Source organism: Oncorhynchus clarkii, chromosome 11 (assembly GCF_045791955.1).
Source record: "Oncorhynchus clarkii lewisi isolate Uvic-CL-2024 chromosome 11, UVic_Ocla_1.0, whole genome shotgun sequence".
In the NCBI taxonomy this organism is placed as follows: Eukaryota; Metazoa; Chordata; class Actinopteri; order Salmoniformes; family Salmonidae; genus Oncorhynchus; species Oncorhynchus clarkii.
In genome coordinates, this window is record NC_092157.1 from 22,244,398 (window position 1) to 22,260,722 (window position 16,325).

General features: G+C 40.5%; 1 protein-coding gene across 1 annotated transcript; it reads left to right on the top strand.

Annotated features, from left to right (window-relative positions):
* Nucleotides 1-461: 461 nt before the first annotated feature.
* Nucleotides 462-13,419, top strand: LOC139420367 (ATP-binding cassette sub-family D member 3-like). The gene is made up of 20 exons (XM_071170393.1): nucleotides 462-662; nucleotides 2,252-2,288; nucleotides 2,377-2,478; nucleotides 3,193-3,281; nucleotides 4,216-4,285; nucleotides 4,872-4,969; nucleotides 5,159-5,282; nucleotides 5,512-5,568; nucleotides 5,653-5,795; nucleotides 6,216-6,285; nucleotides 7,047-7,116; nucleotides 7,326-7,515; nucleotides 7,747-7,911; nucleotides 8,078-8,141; nucleotides 8,463-8,540; nucleotides 8,735-8,800; nucleotides 8,956-9,165; nucleotides 9,322-9,426; nucleotides 9,670-9,726; nucleotides 11,794-13,419. Exons 1-20 carry the CDS (start codon nucleotides 553-555, stop codon nucleotides 11,869-11,871), a joined length of 1,983 nt encoding a protein of 660 aa, XP_071026494.1. The 5' UTR covers nucleotides 462-552; the 3' UTR covers nucleotides 11,872-13,419.
* Nucleotides 13,420-16,325: the final 2,906 nt, after the last annotated feature.

Below are 16,325 nucleotides of genomic sequence, written 5' to 3' on the forward strand. Positions count from 1 at the left end.
CGGTTTAGATGGTGCAATGATTATCTACACTATGCTTGTTTGTTTTGTCACATAAACTGAAAATAGGCAAACTATTAGAATGTTAGAAACCAAGAAATAGCGGAGAGATTCCTGCATAGTGCAACTCTAAGTAGTTGAACATGTTATTACTATAACCTAGTGAAAGTGACAAACTGACACGTTTTCATTTTTGTCAAAAACAGATTTATAGCGAACGAGTGCCTTTGATATGAAGGCCTGCACATGCTCAGTTTGGCTCGAGATGAGTTTTAGACCCGTTTTTATGTGTTTCTACTTGAGACTATAAGTGTGATCTGGGATTTCTATTAGAGAAGCAGTTGCAGCCTATCTTCGTACTGTACTGTCTTTGGTGTCACCTTGTTAATATTCAAAAGCGGAATTCACTTCACAGGCTCTCTTTCCATTTCCCCTGAAAACCGGAACATCCGGTTGTTGGAGACTTGGAAGAGAGGCTACAAATGGAGCAGCCTACAGCTACTTTCCTTGAAATATAGTTGCCAACTCTGCGGCTCAGCTGGTACTCTAGAAAACATGGCAGCCGTCAGTAAATATTTTACAGCTAAAAACTCCTCGATAGCTGGGGGAGTCCTACTCGCTTTATGCATCCTGAAGCAAAGAAGAAGAGGAGGCAAGTCAAGCGGGTATGTTGCTGAACAAATTATAATCTTGGTTGTACTTTAATTGTGCATTGCTAGAGTGCCCATGCCACCGGTTCTTGACTGAGGTAAAAGGAGTTTTATATTGGATATTCAGTGGATAATCTTTTTTTCTCTATATTGAACTAATTATGCCATGACTATGAAAATGTTATATTCTGAATCAAGGGTGGATGGAGAACAATCTACTCAACCTTTTGTTGTTATAAAAAAAATCAGATTCCAGATTTCAATCTTCAATAGATCTTACACAGAGCGTGTCATGATTATGAAAATGGTTATGTTCTGAATCAGGGGAGAATGGACAAAAATCCAGTTCATGTATTTATTATAATTTTTTTCCACTTTCAATCTTCAATAGTTCTTACAAAAACGTGACATGACTATGAAAATTACATATTCCAAATGAAAGAGAAAAATACCTGTTTTTTGTAGTAGTTGAAATGTAATTATGATTTTTTTTGGTGGATTATTTATATTTGTAGGGTGGCTTTTCAGTATTCAAAAGCACTCTGCTTCGAAATGCTTATTTTAAGGTGGACCTAATCACTGCATGTGGTGTTGCAGCCAGAGTGAATGGCTGATCCCACCCCAACAACCTGCCTCTTTAAGAGAAAGAGACAATCCCAAAAGCAGTTAGTTATTTTCGGAAAAATATCAACATTTCAAACCAAAAACTATGTGGATTGTTCTCCATCCTCCCCTTTTCAGAATATATATAATTTTATAGTCATGGCACGCTTTGTGTAAGACCTATTAATATACGAATATCCAATATAAAACTAATTTTACCTTGGTGTGTTCTTGTATCACATAACTTGTGGCCAGCAATCCAAGTTAGACAGAATTCTTGAATGTCCAATTTGACAGATGTAATGTCTTAAATCTGAAAGTCAGTGATGTATTGCAGTTATATAATATTGCGGTTATCCATAAGAGACAAGGGTTGATGCAAATGGGGTGGCAGGGTAGCCTAGTGGTTAGAGCGTTGGACTAGTAACCGAAAGGTTGCAAGAGCTGACAAGGTACAAATCTGTCAGTTCTGCCCCTGAACAGGCAGTTAACCCACTGTTCCTAGACCATCATTGAAAATAAGAATTTGTTCTTAACTGACTTGCCTAGTTAAATAAAGGTAAAAAAATAAATTATATGTTGCAGTAATTATGTGTTATTATATCTCTGATGTAAGTCTCCGTTCTCATTTGCAAACAGTATATATAGGTCTTCATAGCCTGGGTCAGCAGGATAATTGGGGCAAATGTTGCTATATTTGGCAACAAAGTAACAAAGACAACACTGTCAGTTTTCCCGCAAGATACAATGACGCTTATTAGCAGCATGCTGCCTGTCAGTAGTATATTGAAAGTTCATTGGACAGTTACAAATTGCTAATTCATTTCAGGTTAAATGCTGTGTCAAGACTCCTTGTGACCTTAGTTTAGCCTACACAACATACACTTGGTTTATTATGGTCATGATGAAACTAATGTTACCTTGGTACTGTGTTGCTATCCTGATGTCCCACATGTCTGTTGGAACATTGTATCTGACTTTGTGCCCTATGTCTTTTACAGTACAAAAGGGGGCTCAGAACTGGTGTTGAGCAATGAAGTAAGTGCATCAACAAATGTATAAAATATCCAACTACATGTCATTGTCACATTTGTCCCCAACAACTGCTTTGGCTCTATTTGTGCAGGACAAAGCAGCTAAGAAAGACCGGGCGGCGGTGGACTATGTCTTCTTCCTCAGAATCAGCAAGATCCTCCGGATCATGGTGCCTCGATGGTTCTGCAAAGAGGTGAGCCTCGTGGTTGGGTTGTTTTGTTACAGAAAATATGGTCAACAATTGCACATATTGAGCAAAAAAACAAGATCTTAGTATTTCCCAATGGTTTATTATTGGGCCATTATTATGTCATCTGAATAATAATATTAAGTGGATGTCTTTGTAAATGTATGTTCTGTTGCGTCACATCATGATAAGCATTGAACCTTGAAGTAATCAATATCTGTGGGAACAGGCGATACCCTTGCCTTGTAAAGATGGATATGTGTTCCTTCATTGCATCACTTTTACCCCACAACTTATCTCTTTCTCTATGCGTGCGTGTCTCAACATGTTCTACAATATTGTCTAAACTTGTGTGTTCTACAAAACCATGGAGCTTAGACATTGACCTTATATACTGATCCGTTTGTTTGATAAGCCAAGGTTGCGATGACATCTGTTGGGTGTATCAGAGTTGATCCTCTATTGAACTCAATTAACTCTAATAAGACGGAAATACTGGTCATGCTGTTAGTTAAGGACAGGCCCATTCTACATTTGAACTGCCATGTTTTACTCATTTAAAAAAAAAATAGTTTGCACACATTACTTACAATTACAACATGAGATTGACTTGTTTATGAACATTGTATTGTTTAATCTGAGGGATTTGCTCATCTGGTGTTGTCTGTTCCCCACCTGTCCTGCACCACTTCTCCGTTCCCTCCATTATTATCACCCCAGACTGGATACCTTCTCTTCATCGCTGCTATGCTGGTGACCCGGACATACTGTGACGTATGGATGATCCAGAACGGAACCATGATTGAAAGGTTAGAACCATAGAGCTATAAAAGTGTTCTAATACCAGTTATACGGTTAGAACACTGACTTTCCATGTGACTTGTTAGGCTGCTTCACTATGACTGTTAACCAGATCATGATAGCCAATGAGTTTGGTGGTGGAAGTGTTTAAAGGGTTAAAATATTATGGTCTGGTTCCCCATACACAGGTTCAGCTTAGTACTGGAATAAGACACATGTTCAATGGAGATAATAAGTGTAGTGCTCTTTACTCCAAGACTAGGCTTCGTCTGGGTCTGGGAAACCAGCCCCATATCAAACAGTATTTATTTTCCTGCACATGAATTGATTGCTGCCTTTCAATCTCCCACAGTGGTATGATTAGCAGAGATCGCAATCTGTTATTCCTACGTTGCTGTCATACCTTGGGTAACTCTCCACCACGTGATGGTTTTCATAGAACCCAAACCTATAAAACATATAACCTGTGTTTTTTTTTTGTTTTTTTTGCCTAGTACAGTTAAGCTTTTCAGGCCATAACATTTGTAAACTCAACATGACTAATTGCTATTGGCTGTTCCAACGCCAGTGTATCTATTTGTATAACAAATCATCCTTATGGAAGCTCTGCTTACATACAATCTCACGGCCAATGCAGCAAAACACTAGCTGGGCCTTATGTGAATGATCCTAAATCATCTTTCTAAATTAGTTTGGCTGTTACTTTTTCTCCGCTCTCCATGACTTCTAGCTCTGTCACCGGATATGTACTCTATGTGCTTCAGCTAATGCCACTTTTCCTTGCCAATTACTATGACCGTCATGGCAGAGGAGTTGGGTAAAGCACAAGCAGATCTGAAGGAGGTCAGAGGCTAATCACTGCCACTAATGTTGAAATGAATCAATCGGACAATAGCTATCTGTCCCATGTTTGCTCATTCTTGTGCATGTTGTGGTTTGCAGTGCAATTATCGTTCGCAACAACGCCGATTTCAAGAACTACTTGTTCAAGTGTTGCAAAGCTATGCCAATTGTAAGTGTGTTTTTGGTATTTCATCGCATCCAAAATGTACATGAGTCTAGATGTTAATTGATATACTTGAGTCTGATTTTAAATCTCATATTGCAGTAGTAAGTTGATTGTATAACAAATAGTTTACAAATACCAGACTTCTGAATGTGCTACAGTAGTCCCACAGTACTTCTTTAGTGTTATAATTGTTCTTTTGGTGTAAATTCTCAGAGGTCTGATATCAACATGGCAATATACACTGAATATAAATGATTAACCTCTCTCTACTGTAATTCATCACTTACCAATACTAATGTATTAATAACCATATATTTAATTCATACGTTGGCTGAAATACTGGATAATATGTTGTTCGTGTACATACACATAAGCTTGACTTTCTGTTCAAATGTACTGTATCTTATTCGCTAGACACTTGGTATTTACTTTGCTCTGCGTGTTTTGTATTAAACAGTCCCTCTGCCCATTTAACAAACAAATCCAGATTTCATCACATGCATACTGTGCTTGGAGAACAGACACTGTAATAGGTTGTGTTTTGATTCATCTCTGATAGTAATAGTGTTTTGTGACTGTCCATTTCCAGTTTGCCTTGGTGAATAACCTCTTGAAGCTGGGTCTGAACGAGCTGAAGCTGAAGTTCAGAGAGAGGCTGACTAAACATCTCTACGACGAGTACCTCAAGTAAGCATTGTCTACTGCCTCATCTCAGAACCTTGATGTCTGGCTTTTTCGCATACATTCCAATAGGGACTACAGATAAATAGTTATCTAACTAAATATGGTGCAATGGTATGTTGTACATGGTCCCTAACAAATAAAAAAATAACAGCCCGTCTACAAATTAATTCACTCAACATGTGCCATCCCCAGAGGATACACGTACTACAAAATGGGCAACCTGGATAACCGCATTGCCAACGCTGACCAGCTGCTGACTCAAGACGTAGAGAAGTTTTGTAACAGTGTGGTTGACCTCTACTCCAATCTCAGCAAGGTACAGTAGAGTTGACCTAAACCACTGTTTAGGTCAACACTAGTTGACCTACTACTGTTTACCTTTGTGTTTGTGTGTGGTTCCAAGGTGTCTGGTGCGAATTTGTATAGTATTTGCAGAACATCTTAGTCAATCATTAACTTCTTGTGTAAATCATAATATTGCTGAAAACAAGCCATCAAGAAAGCTACGTTGTGTAAAATGTACACTTTCTGCATCTCTCCTTTAGCCTCTCTTGGACATTGGACTGTACATCTTCAAGCTGACGTCTTCCATCGGAGCCCAGGTGAATATATATACTCCGATTCCAGAGGCATCCAATGGATTCCATTCAGGTTTTAACAGGATGCAATGTCATTGTTTCCCTCAGGGCCCATCGAGTATGATGGCCTACCTGCTGATCTCAGGCCTGTTCCTGACCAGACTGCGGAAGCCCATCGGTAAGATGACTGTCATTGAGCAGCGCTACGAGGGAGAGTACCGATACGTCAACTCACGACTCATCACCAACAGGTAAAGACCTGGATCTACACTGACTTTGTCATGGGTTGGCAATACAGTGTTTTCTGGTAAAGACCTGGATCTACACTGACTTTGTCATGGGTTGGCAATACAGTGTTTTCTGGTAAAGACCTGGATCTACACTGACTTTGTCATGGGTTGGCAATACAGTGTTTTCAGGTAAAGACCTGGATCTACACTGACTTTATCATGGGTTGGCAATACAGTGTTTTCAGGTAAAGACCTGGATCTACACTGACTTTATCATGGGTTGGCAATACAGTGTTTTCTGGTAAAGACCTGGATCTACACTGACTTTGTCATGGGTTGGCAATACAGTGTTTTCTGACTAAAGTAAAACCTGTTAAATAAATCCTCAGTTCTTTAAAAAAGAGAACTAAGTTATGTTAAACATGTACTGTTTTGCCACAGTGAGGAGATTGCCTTCTACAATGGCAATTTGAGAGAGAAACAGACGATTCATTCAACATTTAAGAAATTGGTAAGTACCATTAGTCCTTTGTCAGTAAGAGGGATATTAAAGATTGCTTCGTTCACTTCCATCTCAATGGGCAAACTGCTGATTGTGGTTGGAACTGTCTCTACAGTGTCTAATGTTGTGATACCTTTACTGCTGATTGTGGTTGGAACTGTCTCTACAGTGTCTAATGTTGTGATACCTTTACTGCTGATTGTGGTTGGAACTGTCTCTACAGTGTCTAATAATGTTGTGATACCTTTACTGCTGATTGTGGTTGGAACTGTCTCTACAGTGTCTAATAATGTTGTGATACCTTTACTGCTGATTGTGGTTGGAACTGTCTCTACAGTGTCTAATGTTGTGATACCTTTACTGCTGATTGTGGTTGGAACTGTCTCTACAGTGTCTAATGTTGTGATACCTTTACTGCTGATTGTGGTTGGAACTGTCTCTACAGTGTCTAATAATGTTGTGATACCTTTACTGCTGATTGTGGTTGGAACTGTCTCTACAGTGTCTAATAATGTTGTGATACCTTTACTGCTGATTGTGGTTGGAACTGTCTCTACAGTGTCTAATAATGTTGTGATACCTTTACTGCTGATTGTGGTTGGAACTGTCTCTACAGTGTCTAATAATGTTGTGACACCTTTACTGCTGATTGTGGTTGGAAGTGTCTCTACAGTGTCTAATATTGTTGTGATACCTTTACTGCTGATTGTGGTTGGAACGGTCTCTACAGTGTCTAATATTGTGATACCTTTTGTCTTCTATCTTCTCAGGTCGACCATTTGCATAAGTTCATCTTCTTCCGCTTCTCTATGGGCTTTGTAGACAGCATGGTCGCCAAGTGTAAGATCTGATGTTTTAAACCTACAGCTTATGATCATGTCCTCCGTTACATAGCCAGAGATACATGGCTGTCAGTCAACTTGCCATTGTCCAGACATCAAATTATTATTATTTTTGCTTTGCTAGGCGTCAACATAACATTGTTCAATACAGAATTGGTTTTCCACCAGAGCTATGAGTCACTTCTTGGGTCTCTTCCCCCCCTGCAGACATGGCCACCGTGGTGGGCTACCTGGTGGTGAGTCGGCCCTTCCTCAACCTGTCCGACCCCCGCCACATGAACAGCACCCAAGCTGAGCTGATGGAAGACTATTACCAGAGTGGCAGGATGCTGCTGAGTCTGGCCCAGGCTCTGGGAAGGATCGTACTGGCTGGCAGAGATATGACCAGGCTTTCCGGGTGAGACTTCACTCTTCCCAAAACACTGTGATCCCATCGCCTATTCCATTGAATCGATTTGAATTGATTACATTTAATTCGAAGGCTTCTCCAGCCAGAGACCACATAACGGACATCGCTCCCGTCTTTCCATGACTTCACTCTACTCTTCCATCACGGCTCTTCATGCTTTCACTCCCAAGTGCTGTGTAGGTGGTCTTCTGCTATATGCCTGTCTCTCCTTCCCAACAGGTTCACCATGCGTATCACTGAGCTCAGGAAGGTCCTGAAAGAACTGAACTCTGGGAAATACGAGCGTACCATGGTCTCCCATCAGAACAAAGAATCATTAGGTGTAGAAAGAGTCACACTGGTCCCGGGCAGCGGACAGATCATCAACGTAGACCACATCATCAAGTATGTGTGACAATCCTCAGTGCATTGCTGTACATAATATTGACTGCATAAAGTCACTTTAATATTTTACTTTTACCTCACTGAAGTTGTCCAAAGCCAAGATGTTTTCTGAGGCCTGAGCATGAATCATCACTAAGAACCGTGTCTGACTGTGTTGGTGTTGCAGGTTTGAACACACACCACTAGCAACACCCAATGGAGATGTACTGATCAAGGACCTGACCTTTGAAGTGGGCATCTCTTTCTTTCCTTTGTATATTTTATTTAACCTTTTTATTTTTGCATGGTTAGTCTCACTGAGAACTCACAGGTCTCTTGCAAAATAGATGTTATGAGATGGTAAAGCTACCATGACTTTGGAGTCCCTCGCCAATGAATGTGTGCCACTCGTCTAGTCATTCAGTTGGACCTAAGTACACTCAAACAACTTAGACTTTAATGGGTGATGTTGAAGTGGTGTTGACATTCAAAGTTCGGAGGGCCACGCTGGATGTTACAATGAGGTTATATGCCCTCCCCGACACTCTCGCTTTCACTCTCTCTTTCTTCAGGTGCGGTCTGGTACCAACGTGTTAGTGTGTGGGCCCAATGGCTGTGGCAAGAGCTCACTCTTCAGAGTACTGGGAGAGGTGAAGAATTGTCTGTTTTTATGATCTTGTTCTATTTATTCATACTGACATGACTGTCTATGTAAGATAAGATGTGGCAATGGAAGATCTGGTAATAATGGAAGTACTGCAACTAAGTCAAACATTTTGGTTCAAGTGTCTTAAGAGCACAGTAGGCCATGGAGGTAACATTAGGTGTGTTGTTGACTCTATAGCTCTGGCCTCTGTTCGGAGGGCAGCTGACCAAGCCTGAGCGAGGGAAGCTCTTCTATGTTCCTCAGGTAACTAAATGGACATTTTGAGTCTCTTATATTACCAATGTTATATTCTATTCCATGTTTTGGTAAATTGGCAGCCATATTGGCTCTACTGGAAGGCTGTTCCATCTTATTGTAGAGACCGTACATGGCCCCTGACCTCTTCCATCTTAATGTAGAGACCCTACATGCCCATTGGCACGCTGAGGGATCAGGTGATCTACCCTGACACCTATGAGGAGCAAAAGAGGAAAGGCATCTCTGACCAGGTGCTGAAGGAGTACCTGGGCAACGTCCAGTTAGGTCACATCCTGGACAGAGAGGGGACTTGGGACACCGTGCAGGACTGGATGGATGTCCTCAGTGGAGGAGAGAAGCAGAGGATGGCGGTAAGACGTTTTCTTTTTTTTATTCTTTCTTCAGTTTTTAATCGAGAAGCTTTCTCAAGCTTACATCATCAAATTCTAATTCCGTTTATTACAGAATTGGGTATCATAAGGTGATTGACTTTGTTTTGTATGTGTGATGTTTGTCTCTGTCTGTAGATGGCAAGGTTGTTCTACCACAAACCTCAGTTTGCCATCTTGGATGAGTGCACCAGTGCTGTGAGTGTAGACGTGGAGGACTTCATCTACAGTCACTGCAGAACGGTACGAATAGCCCCAACCCCCTTCAGCCTTTAATCTGGACTCTAAGCATGTACTGTGTTAGGTCTGAGTGTTTACTTCCATCTTTATACAACTTCAGTTTAATGAATAACAGCACACCTTACAGACACGTTATGTCTGCAGCATAGTTCATATAGTTCCTCATGTAATTATTTGATCTGACAAGTGTTTGTGTCGCATCTTTTTGGCTCTTATCTTATGACTGGTTTGTTACTTTATCCATAGGTTGGCATCAGTCTGTTCACTGTCTCTCACAGAAAGTCTTTGTGGAAACACCATGAGGTAAGATGACATCCTTTCTGGAAACACCGTTACGTGGGTCTTTGTGGCTTCTGATGCGTCAGTGTATGTTGTTTTGCTGTGATACATCTGGGAGTTTTTAGTGGGAAACTGCTTCAGGCAGTTAAGACATTGTAATAATAGTAATATATATATATATATATATGACTATACTAAATAATTTGTAGATTGGTCCTTTTTACAAATGTAGATGAAATTGTGTGGAAAAAGAACTGGAGGGACAAAATATATTTCTCCCATGGGCAATCAAATTCAAAAGGGCTGATGATTTTCATTAACAGTCATTTTGATCCAAATGTGCAAATTGTCCAAACAGATCCTCCAGGTAGATGGATGATTTTTAAATGTTTTGAACCATGATGGGAGGTCATAATACGGTTTTATATACCTCATGAACTGAAGGAAATCACCAATGTCATGGATATATTGGAATTAGTGGATATATGGAGGCTTAAATAGCCTGACCTAGTGAGACATACACGATGGAGGCTCAATCAAGCTAGTCGTCCTGACTACTTATGTCATTCTCTCTGGCACCAACATTAACAAAGTGTTGATAGGGGATAGAATGCAGTCACACCATCAAATAACTGGCATTATTATTATTCTTTCCATGTGGATGACGATATTGGACATTTTATCAAAGCCTATTGGATGATAACTTGTTTTTAACTAGGACAGAATCATTTATAACTGACTTTTTCCAACGTAACATAGGTACAGCAGATCCCCTTATTGTATGGGACACTTTTAAATGTTCCTTTAGAGGCCATGCAATTCACTACTCATCTCTTAAACAAAAGCAATGTAGGTCAAGGAGTCCACACAAACAAAGGAAATGGAAGGACTAACAGTACAGATAGTTAGCAATAAAAACTGTACCACAGAGGCTCAGAGTAAGTTAGAGCAAAAAGAAAAAGAAATGGAGGAACTTATTCAAGAAAGATCCAGTGTAATATATTGTAAAAAATAAAGCAAACTGGATGGAATATGGGGAAGAATGCACAAAGAATTCCCTGAAACTTGTTACAAACCATTATTCATTAAAAAAAACATTTTGAAAGAGGAAGTAAAGTACTTTAAGCACATATTTTCATTTGTCTCCTCCATCCCCACTAACCATTGTATGGCCTTGTATTAAAGACCAAAATTGGTTAAAGAAAATTGTGATAAATATAAAAGTATACCAGTTTAATTTAAGGACCAAAAAGTTGGCACCTGTGCTATATAGATTGCAAGGAAGTTGGGAAGTGATTTTCAATGTACCGATTCCATAGCACAATTGTTTTTATTTCAATTATTATGCAAAATTCTTGCAAACAAGAGAATGTTGTATGTATATAGATATATATGGGGGCTCTGCAGAAAGCTGCAAGGAGACATAGTCATTAGATCATTTGTTTTGGTACTGTCCATATGTAGCTTGTTTCTGGTCGCAGGTCCAGGAATGGCTGAAGAATTGCAACATTTACCTGGAGCTAACTCTGCAGATAGCACTATTATGGGATTTTGAAAAGTCATAGTCAATCAATCACTAATATAATAATAATTTTACCAAAAATGTTCATCTGTAATTTAAAATCTATAGAAACTATAAGAATAGAAAGGTTCAGAACTTTTGTGAAACAGCACGGTTCAAAAATATATGTCAACTAGAAATCCAGTATGGACGGTGTTCAGAGATAGATGGGAGGGGTTGAGCGGAGCTGAAGGGTGGGACTAATGACAACAAGATAACAAAGGTAAATATACTGTGTCTGTAAAATGTATATAGGTTCACAACTTTTGTGGAACAGCACAGTTAAAAAATATATGGCAACTAGAAATCAAACTGGATGGACATCAGAAATGGATGGGAGAGGTTGAGGGTAGAGGAAGGACAGGACTTCAATTACATTGATGCAATCTATCTGCACTATCAAAGCTGATCTACCCTACATTATTTTTGTAAATGGTGTGCACTGGTGTGGCTGCCTGGTTATGGAACCACACTTTGAAAACATTTTGCTGCCAGAAATACCCTTTGAATTTTTTTGTAACTTCCTCCAGTACTACCTTCACATGGACGGAAGAGGGAACTACGACTTCAAACCTATCACTGAGGAGACCATAGAGTTTGGCTCCTAGAAGAGCGTCAACGACACACACACCATCCTCCGGCCTGAAGAAAGGCGCCCACTAATTCTGCACTTAAAACAAACCTAGACTACTGTTTTTAATCAATTGTAACCTCTTTTGTTGTTTTCTTTTGACAAGATGTATTTAAATGATCAGATATGTTAGTCTGGTTAAGTAAACATTTGTCAACGGTGATTGTATGTGTTTGTTAAACGCTCTACAACAACGCTTTCTTAGTGTCCAACAAGCTTTTTCTGCCCTTAACCTTGTTCTGAACACCTCCAAAACAAAGGTCATGTGGTTTAGTAAGAATGCCCCTCTCCCCACCAGTGTGATTTCTACCTCTGAGGGTTTAGAGCTTGAGGTAGTCACCTCATAGAAGTACTTGGTAGTATGGCTAGACGGTACACTGTCCTTCTCTCAGCACATATCAAAGCTGCAGGCTAAAGTTAAATCTATACTTGGCTTTTCCTCTATTGTAAATGCTCCTCTTTCACCCCAGCTGCCAAACTAATCCTGATTCAGATGACCATGCTAGACTATGGAGACGTCATTTATAGATCGGCAGGTAAGGCTGCTCTCGAGCGGTTAGATGTTCTTTACCATTTGGCCATCAGATTTGCCACCAATGCACCTTATAGGACACATCACTGCACTCTATACTCCTCTGTAAACTGGTCATCTCTGTATACCTGTCGCAAGACCCACTGGTTGATGCTTGTTTATAAAACCCTCTTAGGCCTCACTCCCCCTATCTGAGATATCTCCTGCAGCCCTCATCCTCAACATACAACACCTGTTCTGCCAGTCACATTCTAAAGGTCCACAAAGCACACACATCCCTGGGTCGCTCCTCTTTTCAGTTTGCTGCAGCTAGCGACTGGAACGAGCTGCAAAAAACACTCAAATTGGACCATTTTTATCTCTCTTCATTCAAAGAGTCAATCATGGATACTTACATATGTGGCTGCTTTGCGTGACATATTGTTGTCTCTACCTTCTTGCCCTTTGTGTTGTTGTCTGTGCCCAATAGGGGCGGCAGGTAGCCTGGTGGTTAGAGTGTTGGGCCAGTAACTGAAAGGTTGCTGGATCGAATCCCTGAGGTGCCAAGATAAAAAAAAATCCTGCTTCTGGGCATGGCAGTGGCCCCTGTTCCCCAATCATCAAAAACATGGATGTTGATCAAGGCAGCCCCCCGCACCTCTCTGATTCTGAGCGGTTGGCTTAAATGCGGAAGGGCCATTTCAGTTGAAGGCTTTAAGTTGTACAACTGACTAGGTATCCCCCTTTCCCAATAATGTTTGCACCATGTTTTGTGCTGTTGCTATGTTGTGTTGCTACAATGCTGTGTTTCCATGTGATGCTGCCACGCTATGTTGTCTTAGGTCTCTCTTTATGTAGTGTTGTGGTGTCTTTCTTGTTGTGATGTGTGTTTTGTCCTATTTTATTTTTAATCCCAGCCCCCGTCCCCGCAGGAGGCCTTTTGGTAGGCCGTCATTGTAAATAAGAATTTGTTCTTAACTGACTTGCCTAGTTAAATAAATAATTATATAAAAATATGACTTGTAATTTATGGACCAAGTTGGCCTAGATGAATTATGATTGCATTATACACCTGCAAACTGAATCATGTTTCATAATTATTCATATGAGTTAGCTCATACAGATAACTGCACTGCCTAGGTGATGGGTTTAGTGATCCTGTAGGCAAGTAACTGAGGGAACGCAACAGTATAATCAATATCTTGTCTTTTGCTAAGAGCACTTTCCACCAAGGTATATGTACAGTTGAAGTCGGAAGTTTACATACACCTTAGCCAAATACAGTTGAAGTCGGAAGTTTACACACGCTTAGGTTGGAGTCATTAAAACTCATTTTTCAACCACTCCCATCCAGACCCATTTGCGACCAAGCTTTAACTTCCTGACTGATGACTTGAGATGTTGCTTCAATATATCCACATAATTTTCCTTCCTCATGATACCATCTATTTTGTGAAGTGCACCAGTCCCTCCTGCAGCAAAGCACCCCCACAACATGATGCTGCCAATCCCGTGGTTCGCGGTTGGGATGGTGTTCTTCGGCTTGCAAGGCTCCCCCTTTTTCCTCCAAACATAATGATGGTCATTATGGCCAAACCTTTCTATTTTTGTTTCATCAGACTGGAGGACATTTCTCCAAAAAGTACGATCTTTGTCCTCATGTGCAGTTGCAAACCGTAGTCTGGCTATTTTATTGCGGTTTTGGAGCAGTGGCTTCTTCCTTGCTGAGCGGCCTTTCAGGTTATGTCGATATAGAACTTGTTTTACTGTGGATATAGATACTTTTGTACCTGTTTCCTCCAGCATCTTCACACGGTCCTTTGCTGTTCTGGGATTGATTTGCAGTTTTTGCACCAAAGTACGTTAATCTCTAGGAGACAGAATGCGTCTCCTTCCTGAGCGGTATGACGGCTGCGTGGTCCCATGGTGTTTATACTTGTGTACTATTGTTTGTACAGATGAACGTGGTACCTTAAGGTGTTTGGAAATTGCTCCCAAAGATGAACCAGACTTGTGGAGGTCTACAATTTTTTTCTGAGGTCTCGGCTGATTTCTTTTCATTTTCCCATGATGTCAAGTAAAAGAGGCACTGAGTTTGAAGGTAGGCCTTGAAATACATCCATAGGTACACCTCAAATTGACTCAAATTATGTCAATTAGCTTATCAGAAGCTTCTAAAGCCATGATACCATTTTCTGGAATTTTCCAAGCAGTTTAAAGGCACAGTCAACTTAGTGTATGTAAACTTCCGACCCACTGGAATTGTGATACAGTGAATTATAAGTGAAATAATCTGTCAGGAAACAATTGTTGGAAAAAGTACTTGTGTCATGCACAAAGTAGATGTCCTAACCGACTTGCCAAAACTATAGTTTGTTAACAAGAAATTTGTGTAGTGGTTGAAAAATGAGTTTTAATGACTCCAACCTAAGTGTATGTAAACTTCCGACTTCAACTGTATAACATTCAGATGAAGCTGCTGCTTGCCCCTCCGGGGTGAAATCGCTCCATGTGATTTCCTAGCCTAGTTCCTGATCCGTTGGTACTGTCAAGGACCAGGCTATTCTTTATGGAGGAGAGAAACTCTAATCTGCTGTAGAGTAAAGGGGAAGTGAAGCCTGAAGCTCGAGACTCCCGTCCTCTCAGTGACTTCGTCCCAAATGGCTCCCTTTTCCATGTATAGTGCACTACTTTTGTCCAGTGCCATCTAGTGGATCGGTGCCATTTGGGATGCTACCAAAGCGTTCCAGAGGAGCAGCCTGAGTAAGGCTCTTGCCAGAATTACAAATCTTTCATTCCAAATAAGTACTCACTATGTGGTCAATATCTGTGCAGCGCTCAGGCGACCCTCTTCGAACACGACGTCTGTCTCTGAGGCACTACTTCCATTACTACAGTAATTCTCAGGCTGCGTGTAGCAGTATGTAGGCTTGGCACTTGATGACTGACTATTGATTTATGTGGAATTGTATGAAATGTGACATTGTATGAAATGTGTTACCCTTCCCTGTATCAGGATGGTGCACTTGATCAGCAGACCCCAGAAGCCTTATTTCTTGGCCCCTCGCCGCTGCAGTGACTACTACCCAATAGTTGCCTCTGTTTTTCAGTGTAACATACTGTAACAGAGTAAATTTTTTTACTGAACTGTAAATAAACAGCCTCTGCAAAACGCATGGTTTTATATGGGAGAGAGACTATAATATTGTGGCTTGACACTAAAAAGAGCATGGACCTGCAATAACTGTATCAACATGACATTTTCATTAAAAAGAGACTGTGACTGGACTAGACTGCCATATTATCACAGGGTTACATGGGGGAACAGGTGTTTAGTTGGCTTATGTTCTACAAAGCCCATAGAGGATCTATGTAAATAGGAGAAATGGGAAGGGCAGGTAGACAGACTTTTTCAACCTTAATGCATTCTCTTTGGTAGGTAGTATGATTGAAGTCTGTGCTGGGGTCGCCTGATGGGAGGAGACAGAAACGGCTGATACCTCTCTGGAGAATGTGGGTGAAAGGTTACCTTGGTCAGAGTTCAAACATATCGTCAGAAAATAAGTGTATTCTGTCGTCCTCTGAATAAACTCCACATACAGAGTAGTAATTTGCTGTATATTTTATTTCATAGAGTTAAGTTTGATAAGTGGTGTGATTTTACTGTATGTCTTTGTTTTATAAGGATACTTGAGTTGCTCATAGATGCGTTTCGTAAAGGCACGTAATGTAACAATGACTTTCCCATTTGAACCTTGGCACAGACAGCAGAGTCGTAAAAAAGGTACCTGAGCTTTACATTGAACATGCCCTGTCTTTCTACACCTCTGGTGTAATAGGTGAAAGGTCATTGACATCCACTGGTACAGAGTACAGAACTCAAGTACACACGTGACTTTACCTTTCTTTCCATGTTAATC

Excerpts from the sequence above, each read along its gene's own strand:
- LOC139420367 (XM_071170393.1), top strand. The coding sequence starts at position 553 with ATGGCAGCCGTCAGTAAATATTTTACAGCTAAAAACTCCTCGATAGCT. Across the intron at positions 8,142-8,462 it reads TCAAGGACCTGACCTTTGAA|GTGCGGTCTGGTACCAACGT; the intron begins GTGGGCATCTCT and ends CTCTTTCTTCAG. Across the intron at positions 9,727-11,793 it reads CTTTGTGGAAACACCATGAG|TACTACCTTCACATGGACGG; the intron begins GTAAGATGACAT and ends AACTTCCTCCAG.